The sequence below is a fragment of the Salvelinus fontinalis genome, chromosome 22 (genome assembly GCF_029448725.1).
Source record: "Salvelinus fontinalis isolate EN_2023a chromosome 22, ASM2944872v1, whole genome shotgun sequence".
Classification (NCBI taxonomy): Eukaryota; Metazoa; Chordata; class Actinopteri; order Salmoniformes; family Salmonidae; genus Salvelinus; species Salvelinus fontinalis.
In genome coordinates, this window is record NC_074686.1 from 38,096,717 (window position 1) to 38,106,742 (window position 10,026).

At 44.5% G+C, this 10,026-nt stretch overlaps 1 protein-coding gene across 2 annotated transcripts in view; it reads left to right on the forward strand.

The window, feature by feature from the left end:
* Positions 1 to 711: 711 nt before the first annotated feature.
* LOC129820289 (low density lipoprotein receptor adapter protein 1-A-like) overlaps positions 712 to 10,026 on the forward strand; it is a 47,739-nt gene continuing 38,424 nt past the window's right edge. For both annotated transcript variants that reach the window (XM_055877355.1, XM_055877356.1), the window contains exon 1: positions 712 to 992. In XM_055877355.1, coding sequence (XP_055733330.1) covers positions 908 to 992 — 85 coding nt within the window. In that variant the 5' untranslated portion in view covers positions 712 to 907. The remainder of the gene's footprint in view (positions 993 to 10,026) is intronic.

The window sequence follows — 10,026 nt, forward strand, 5'->3', positions numbered from 1 at the left end:
GTTGAGGAGAAACGTATAGTTCCGATTTTTCTATGAGCATACCGTCCCCTGGTTTACTGTAATACTGTAATGACCTGACTAGATCATAAAGGAACAATTGTCCAGACAGAGGTTTGAGTTTACGAATTGACGGTTTATTAACCCAACTTTACACAGGCTACTGTTTGGCCGTAGCCCACGCCAAATAAATGACAGATAACCCACAAGCCAACCGTGACCTTCTCTTGTGAAGCCCAGACGTAAGAGAGAGAACAAAAGCTGAACCTGGTCTTAACTTCCAATGCTCCATCCCCCTGCCCAACCCCCCTCCACGCCACTCCGCCAACCACCACGATGCCCGGCATCAGAACATTCCAGGCATTCCCGTGATTGGCAGATAGCAGGTTGATTGACATGTCGGACCCCGCGAACACTAAGTACTGGTCAGTACAACACAACCATCTACTAGCCTAACACATAACACACGGCTGTCTGTGCAGGTCGCTACAATACTGAATACAGCTTTGAAAACATGCAGGAGAGCAAACGTTTATGACCACAAGATGGCGACAGTACATTTTTGGTTGGAACTCATGACTTTTGCACTAAGATAGAACAAATCATTGAGACAAGTAGCCTGGCATCTTCATTGTCACTTGACGGTATAACAGGCAATAAAGCAACGACAGTGATTTGTTTTAATCAAATGCCACTTGACACACACACACTATTTTATCCTCTTGGGATTCCCTCTCATGACGTATGCTTGCATGGGGATTGCCCATTCGGTTGATTGACAGATATAGCGCCGCCCAAATTAAAGTCATCCCAAGAATCAAAGCCCCGAAGTCAACAACAGTCTTGGAGCTCTAAGGTCTAGAAATAACCTTACTACAAACACGTCAAGTTTCCTTGTCCTAAAGTCGCGATGGATGCCATAAGGTCGGCTGGAAGAGCTATCATTCGAAGTCCAAGTATGGCGAAACGGTCTTGGAATACGGGCAAACATAAAAGTAAGATTTTAAGTTAAAAAATCTCTTCACTCCTGTTCACATCCATTGAAGGGAACAAAGCATTCGGAAAACTGTGTTTATTAGTGTAAACACAGCAAATTATTAACACATTTGCTAAATTTGATATGTGTATGTCAAATGTCGATGCTATGCCGAATTTATTATGAGAGTTTGTTGGCTACTTAATAACACTTGTTACAACCAGTGCGACATTTTACATTTCATCATCATTCATTTCCATTGCATGTGTTTCATTAGTTTATTTACTAGGCTAGCCTACTGTTAACATAAGATGATTGGTGGCACAAGTAAGCCTAATTTAATTAAATCAAAACGATCATGTAGCCACCATGTTTCATATCAAATTAATCAGGTTGCAAAAATAATAGTTTTTTTTTCTTCCTCTGATGGGATTTTGACAAGAATGTCCTTCCGAGAGATAAGAACTAGCAATGTAATTAGGCTATCCAGTTCTCCTCTGTCCTCAAGTCTTCCCACATGAGATCAGAACATGAAATGCAACACAACCTTAATAATAACCGTGTTCATCTCACATGAAGTGATCTAACGGCATGTTTTAGATGACTACTATATTATTTCCTGTACTCGGTTCACTATTACAGTCGCCTACTGTAAGTGGCCTACTTAAAAAAAAAAAAAAAAAAAATCCACTTTAAAATAACAAATGGCCGTTGTGATACCAATGTTTTAAATCAAGTCTAGCCTTCTCTCAGTAGTTTGAACGTCTGTGTAGAGTAGCATTCTAAGCCCCTTTCCGTTGGAATAGTCTCTCACCCAGTTTGGAATCCGGTCAATGGAACACAACACAGTGGCTGTTTTGTACACGAATGTTCCAACTTCCTGGCACTGTGGGGCATAAAAAAGGTCAGTTGGCCACCACTGTATGTCAGCGTCCCTCCCTATTCGTTACATAGCGTACTACTTTTGACCAGAGCCCTATGAGACCTGGTCAAAAGTGGTGCACTATATAGGGAATAGGGTGCCATGTGGGATGCAGATGGTGTACTAAATCTCACTCGATCCTGGGCTGGGGAGGTGATTCAGTGGCGGACGGGGAAAATGGAACTACTTGTCTCTATAACCACGGTAACAGCTACAGGAGGGCTCCACGTCAGTAAATCCTCACACAGTTTATCCAATATATTGACCACTCTAACAATAAAAATAAATGTCTTCAAAAATGGAAGGCAGTCGGAAGGAGGCAAGATCAGCTGTTCCCGCCGGTGGCAATTGTAGCATGTAAATTAGAGGTTGACCGATTATGATTTTCCAACGCCGATACTGATTATCGGAGGACCAAAAAAAGCCGTTAACGATTTTTTTTTTTTGGGGGGGGGGATTATTTTATATATATATTTGTAATAATGACAATTACAACAATACTGAATGAACACTTTTATTTTAACTTAATATAATACATCAATTTAGTCTCAAATAAGTAATGAAACATGTTCAATTTGGTTTAAATAATGCAAAAACAAAGTGTTGGAGAAGAAAGTAAAAGTGCAATATGTGCCATGTAAGAAAGCTAACGTTTAAGTTCCTTGCTCAGAACATGAGAACATATGAAAGCTGATGGTTACTTTTAACATGAGTCTTCAATATTCCCAGGTAAGAAGTTTAAGGTTGCAGTTATTATTGGAAATATAGGACTATTTCTCTCTACCATTTGCATTTCATATATGTTCTTATAGGCACTTTAGTATTGCCAGCCTAATCTCGGGAGTTGATAGGCTTGAAGACATAAACAGAGCTGTGCTTCAAGTACAGCGAAGAGCTGCTGGCAAATGCAGGAAAGTGCTGTTAGAATGAATGCTTACGAGCCTGCTGCTACCTACCACCGCTCAGTCAGTCTGCTCTATCAAATCATAGACTTAATTATAATATAATAACACACAAAAATACGAGTCTTAGGTCATTAATATGGTCAAATACGGAAACTATAATTTCGAAAACAAAACGTTTATTCTTTCAGTGAAATACGAAACCGTTCCGTATTTTATCTAATGGGTGGCAATCCTAAGTCTAAATAGTGCTGTTACATTGCACAACCTTCAATGTTATGTACAATTCTGGCACATTAATGACGGTCTTGGAAACTTCCGACTTCAACTGTATATTTTTAAACCTGCATATTTAGTTAATATTGCATGCCAACATAAACTTCTATTAATTAGGGAAATTGTGTCACATCTCTTGCATTCAGTGCAAGCAGAGTCAGGGTATATGCAGCAGTTTTGGCCGCCTGGCTCATTGCGAACTGTGTGAAGTCCATTTATTCCTAACAAAGGCCGTAATTAATTTGCCAGAATTGTACATAATTATGACATAACATTGAAGGTTGTACAATGTAACAACAGTATTTAGACTTAGGATAGCCACCCATTAGATAAAACACGGAACCGTTCCGTATTTCACTGAAAGAATAAACGTTTTTTTCCCGAAATGATAGTTTCCGTATTCGACCATTTAATGACCAAAGGCTCGTATTTCTGTGTGTTATTATGTTATAATTAAGTCTATCATTTGATAGAGCAGTCTGACTGAATGGTGGTAGGCAGCAGCAGGCACGTAAGCATTCATTCAAACAGCACTTTCCTGCATTTGCCAGCAGCTATTGCGCTGTTTATGACTTCAAGCCTATCAACTCCCGAGATTAGGCTGGTGTAACCGATGTGAAATGGCTAGCTAGTTAGCGGGGTGCGCACTAATAGCGTTTCAAACGTCACTCGCTCTGAGACTTGGAGTAGTTGTTCCCCTTGCTCTGCATGGGTAACGCTGCTTCAAGGGTGGCTGTTGTCGATGATTTCCTGGTTCGAGCCCAGGTAGCGGTGAGGAGAGAGATGGAAGCTATACTGTTACACTGGCAATACTAAAGTGCCTATAAGAACATCCAATAGTCAAAGGTATATGAAATACAAATCGTATAGAGAGAAAGTGTACTATAATTCCTATAATAACTACAACCTAAAACTTCTTACCTGGGAATATTAAAGACTCATGTTAAAAGGAACCACCAGCTTTCATATGTTCTCATGTTCTGAGCAAGGAACTTAAACGTTAGCTTTCTTACATGGCACATATTGCACTTTTACTTTCTTCTCCAACACTTTGTTTTTGCATTATTTAAACCAAATTGAACATGTTTCATTATTTATTTGAGGCTAAATTGATTTTATTGATGTATTATATTAGGTTAAAATAAGTGTTCATTCAGTATTGTTGTAATTGTCATTATTACAAATACATTTTTTTAAATCGTCCGATTAATCGGTATCGGCTTTTTTTTGGTCCTCCAATAATCTGTATCAGCGTTGAAAAATCATAGTCGGTCGACCTCTACTGTAGAGGTGAAAGGAACACCACACACTTTCCCTCTTTCTCCCTTTTTCAATACGGTGGATAAAAAGGGGTGTGCCAGGAGTGTACTCTCTACCTGAAAGAGATCAATTATGCCAACAAAGTGTATCATGCTCTGCTGGCACATTGTAGAGCAGATGTCCACAGGCAGAAAGTGTACCCTGTAATAACCTGCAGTGTAGCCCAAAGATATTGCTTTTGTTGAACTTGACAGTAACACTTGTGTGTGAGTGAGGGGGGATTATTGCATTTTGTTTACTCAGTGAGCGTTATTTTTACACACGTGTAGCCTTGTGCACTTGATCGACGTCTACTATAGTGGTCGCAAAAATAGAATGCCTGTTTGTTTCATTCTATTTCTACTTGAGATGTTTTTGTCCCAAGTGCAATATTTAAATGTGTGTGTGTGTGGTCACAAGCATTCTATTATTAAGGATGTCATGGTAACAAGCTTCTATTATAAAGGCTAACTGCAATATTAGTGTTGTGTGTTTTTTCTCAAGGCTTGAATGTAATTTGAAATAAAGTCTAGGCAACAAATAACGTTGGATTGCTTTCTTTAAAAAAAAAAAAAAAATTGTGATTTAGGTTCACGTTAAAAACTTTTTATTTTACACAAAGAGACTGATCATGTAGATCATATTCTTTGTTTAATTAGTTAACCTGCATTTCCCCCTAGCAGGGATTTTTTTGCATGTTTCAGTGCAAGAAAAAAGTGTCACCTTTTTGGGCACTCACCAGTTTCGATCCCTGGATGTACAAACTATGGCTTAAGGGGACAATGAGCGGCTAAGATGCAATCCGTCATTTCGATCAAGACATTAATGAGCGAGCTAGGACGGACGTAGTCAAAATAACTATTTGTCCAGCACTTTTGAAATGTACAGCGACAGAATTCAGAACATGGACCGTTCTTACAGTGTTCTCCCTGTACACCAAGTCAGAACCGTAGGATAAATAAAGGGGGCATATAAGCAGACAATGAAAGCTCTTACAATATTCGATGATGACATTTCTCTAAAACAGACTATAGGCTACACATGCACCACCAAGTCAGATCAGTAGGTGAAATGAAGAGGTGAAAAGGGAGCAAATGATTAGGGTGAGGCACATGGGCTACTAACCGCTTACTACACAACATACACTTAGTATTACTTTGTTAGCTACAGTATACATATCTCCCTGGCATTTTACATAATTTTTGCATCAGCATACAAGCCATTTTTGGACTCACCTTGTTGTGCTGTGGTTACTTGAACAGGAAGGTGGCGCGGCGGTCCTTCGTGGGCAAATTTTGACATCAGTCTGGTATTCTCTGGATTTATGGTGCTTTCAAGACAACTGGGAACCCGGGGGGGGGGGGTGGAACAAGGTCAGTGACGTCAGTGTTCTTCAGGTCAGAGCTCTAGAAGGAGGCCTGAGTTGAATGACCAGTCAAAACGCATTTTCCCAGTTGGAGCTCCCCCCCCCCCCCCCCCCCGAGTACCCAGTTGTCTTGAACTCACTGAAGTTTTGAATGCAGCAGAAGTCATGCTGGATTGACAGCATGGCCAATGTTGAATGTTTATCCTTTTAAACTTGGAAAAGAGGCTCTTAAACCCAGACGTGGACAACACACACAGTCCTGAATAGCAGGCTAGTGATTGCTTTGCAATGCTTGCAATTAGCCACTGATTTTTTCCCCCAAACCACTCATTGTTAAATTTAAGAATTCCAACTTGTTGTGTAATGTTTATGTCCAATGGTCGATAAAACATATCGGTGCTTATCTATAATTTATTGAAAATAATTTGCCAGTAGATTATTGACTTGATTCATGATGCTGACTGCTAGCTAAGATTTTGAAAGTATGATGTTGACATGATCAGTCCAATCAAAGCTACTGTAGATATAACGTGATTTGACCTGTGGCGAATGACCTTGAGCCTGTAACGGGTGACGCTCTCCTCATCCTCGGACGAGGTGAGGAGAGAAGGATCCTCAGACCAAAACGCAGGCTTAGGGAAATAAGCCATCTTTATTATAAAATATGATGGCAACACGAAACGAAACAAAACACTTTAACAAGCTTACAAAATAACAAAACGACGTTGACGCAACCTGAACATAAACTTACATAACTAAACATAAACTTACGTACAGGAAAACAGACGACATCGAAACGAAACAAACAAACGCTACAGTCCTATGTGGTACGAACATACATACAGACACAGGAGACAATCACCCACAAACAAACAGTGAGAATGCCCTACCTAAATATGACTCTTAATTAGAGGCAAACGCAAACCACCTGCCTCTAATCAAGAGCCATACCAGGCAAACCGAAACCAACATAGAAACAGATAACATAGAATGCCCACCCAACCTCACGTCCTGACCAACTAACACACAAAAACTAACATAAATAGGTCAGGAACGTGACAGTACCCCCCCCACAAGGTGCGAACTCCGGACGCACCAGCACAAAGTCTAGGGGAGGGTCTGGGTGGGCATCTAACCACGGTGGTGGCTCAGGCTCCGGGCGCGGTTCCCACCCCACCATAATCCATCCTAGCCCCCTCCCTTCAAGAATGTCCACCCTCTTACTTCCCCCACAAAATCCTCCTAATAACATATCTAATAATGACAATACCGGGACAGAGAGATAAACCAAGACAGAGGGATAGATAAGACTATAGAGGTAGATAAAGATAGAGAGGGAGATCAGGATAGAGGGGCAACTCCGGACTGAAAGGCAGCTCCGGACAGAGAGACAGCTCTGGACTGATGGGCAGTTCTGGGTATCTAGCCTTTTCAGGCTTAAGGGCAGCTCATGGCTGACTGACGACTCTCGATGCTCATGGCTGGCTGACGGCTCTCGACGCTCATGGCAGGCTGACGGCTCTCGACGCTCATGGCAGGCTGACGGCTCTCGACGCTCATGGCAGGCTGACGGCTCTCGACGCTCATGGCAGGCTGACGGCTCTCGACGCTCATGGCAGGCTGACGGCTCTCGACGCTCATGGCGCTCTGACGGCTCTGGCTGCTCATGGCGCTCTGACGGCTCTGGCTGCTCATGGCTCGCTGGCGGCTCTGGCAGATCCTGTCTGGTTGGCGGCTCTGGCAGATCCTGTCTGGTTGGCGGCTCTGGCAGATCCTGTCTGGTTGGCGGCTCTGGCAGATCCTGTCTGGTTGGCGGCTCTGGCAGATCCTGTCTGGTTGGCGGCTCTGGCGGATCCTGTCTGGCTGACGGCTCTAGCGGCTCCTGTCTGGCTGACGGCTCTAGCGGCTCCTGTCTGGCTGACGGCTCTGTAGGCTCATGGCAGACGGGCGGCTTTGCAGGCTCATGGCAGACGGGCGGCTTTGCAGGCTCCTGGCAGACGGATGGCTCAGACGGCGCTGGGGAGACGGATGGCTCAGATGGCGCTGGGGAGACGGATGGCTCAGATGGCGCTGGGGAGACGGATGGCTCTGGCCGGATATGGCGCACTGTAGACCTGGTGCGTGGTGCCGGAACTGGAGGCACCGTGCTAATGACAAGCACCTTCCTACTAGTGCGGGGAGCAGGGACAGGGCACACTGTATTCTCAAAGCCTACTCTATCCCTGATGCGTGGTACCGGCACTGGTGACACCGGGCTGAGGACAAGCACATCAGGATTAGTAGGGGGAGAAGATACAGTGGGTTCAGGGCTCTGGAGACGCACTGGTAGCTTAGTGCGTGGGGCCGGAACTGGAGGCACCGGGCTAGATACACGCACTACAGGGAGAGTGCGTGGAGGAGGAACAGGGCTCAGGATACGCACTGGTAGCCTAGTGCGTAGTGTATACACTGTAGGTACTAGGCTGGGGCGGGGAGGTGGTGCCGGAAATACCGGACCATGGAGGCGTACTGGCACTCTTGAGCATTGAACCTGCCCAACCTTACCTGGTTGAATGCTCCCGGTTGCCCGACCAGTGCGGGGAGGTGGAATAACCCGCACCGGCCTATGTAGGCGAACCGGGGAAACCATGCGTAAGGCAGGTGCCATGTATGCCGGCCCGAGGAGACGCACTGGAGACCAGACGCGTTGAGCCGGCCTCATGACACCTGGCTCAATGCCCAATCTAGCCCTCCCAGTGCGGGGAGGTGGAATAACCCGCACTGGGCTATGCACTCGTACAGGAGACACCGTGCGCTCTACTGCGTAACACGGCGCCTGCCCGTACTCCCGCTCTCCACGGTAAGCCTGGGAAGTGGGCGCAGGTCTCCTACCTGCCCTTGGCCCACTATCTCCTAGCCCCCCCCCCAAGAAATTTTTGGGAATTACTCACGGGCTTTTTTGGCTTCCGTGCCAGACGCGTTCCCTCATAGCTCCGGTTCCTCTCCTCGGTAGCCTCTGCTCTCCTCCGTGCCTCCAGCTCAGCTTTGGGAAGGCGATTTTCTCCTGCCTTAGCCCAGGGACCTTCTCCATTCATTATTTGCTCCCATGTCCAGAAATCCTTTCTCTCCTGTCCCTTACTCCGTTTAGTTTCCCTTTGCCGCTTGGTCTTAGCTTGGTGGGTGATTCTGTAACGGGTGACGCTCTCCTCATCCTCGGACGAGGTGAGGAGAGAAGGATCCTCAGACCAAAACGCAGGCTTAGGGAAATAAGCCATCTTTATTATAAAATATGATGGCAACACGAAACGAAACAAAACACTTTAACAAGCTTACAAAATAACAAAACGACGTTGACGCAACCTGAACATAAACTTACATAACTAAACATAAACTTACGTACAGGAAAACAGACGACATCGAAACGAAACAAACAAACGCTACAGTCCTATGTGGTACGAACATACATACAGACACAGGAGACAATCACCCACAAACAAACAGTGAGAATGCCCTACCTAAATATGACTCTTAATTAGAGGCAAACGCAAACCACCTGCCTCTAATCAAGAGCCATACCAGGCAAACCGAAACCAACATAGAAACAGATAACATAGAATGCCCACCCAACCTCACGTCCTGACCAACTAACACACAAAAACTAACATAAATAGGTCAGGAACGTGACAGAGCCTTCTTGGATGGGCACTTCTAATGTAACTCTATGGCAGCACCCAAGAAGCTTGACTTTTCAAGCTCTCCCTGTAGATTTGGTGGTGACTTAGTATCAATCAAATGTATTTATAAAGCTTGCATCAGCTGATATCTCAAAGTGCTGTACAGAAACCCAGCCTAAAACCTCAAACAGCAAGCAATGCAGGTGTAGAAGCACGGTGGCTAGGACAAACTCCATAGAAAGGTCAGAACCTAGGAAGAAACCTAGAGAGGAACCAGGCTATGAGGGGTGGCCAGTCCTCTTCTGGCTGTGCCGGGTGGAGATTATAACAGAACAGAGACAGGACAGAGACAGGACAGAGACAGAACAGAGACAGAACAGAGACAGGACAGAAAAAAAATACACTTAAATTCACACAGGACACCATGAGTGACAGACCACTGAGCCAATCACTGTGCAACTAGAGAACATTACCAACCCCTATGCTCCGTGTTTTCCGCATGCTGCCCCACCACCACAGAAAACATTTTGCTATGCTGAAACACCTGCATTTTGGAGCTGCTTTACTCAAGAAAGAAAATAAAAAAGATCTCTGCCTTGAATGACAAGTCGCCACTGGTTCCCGCGTATAAATAC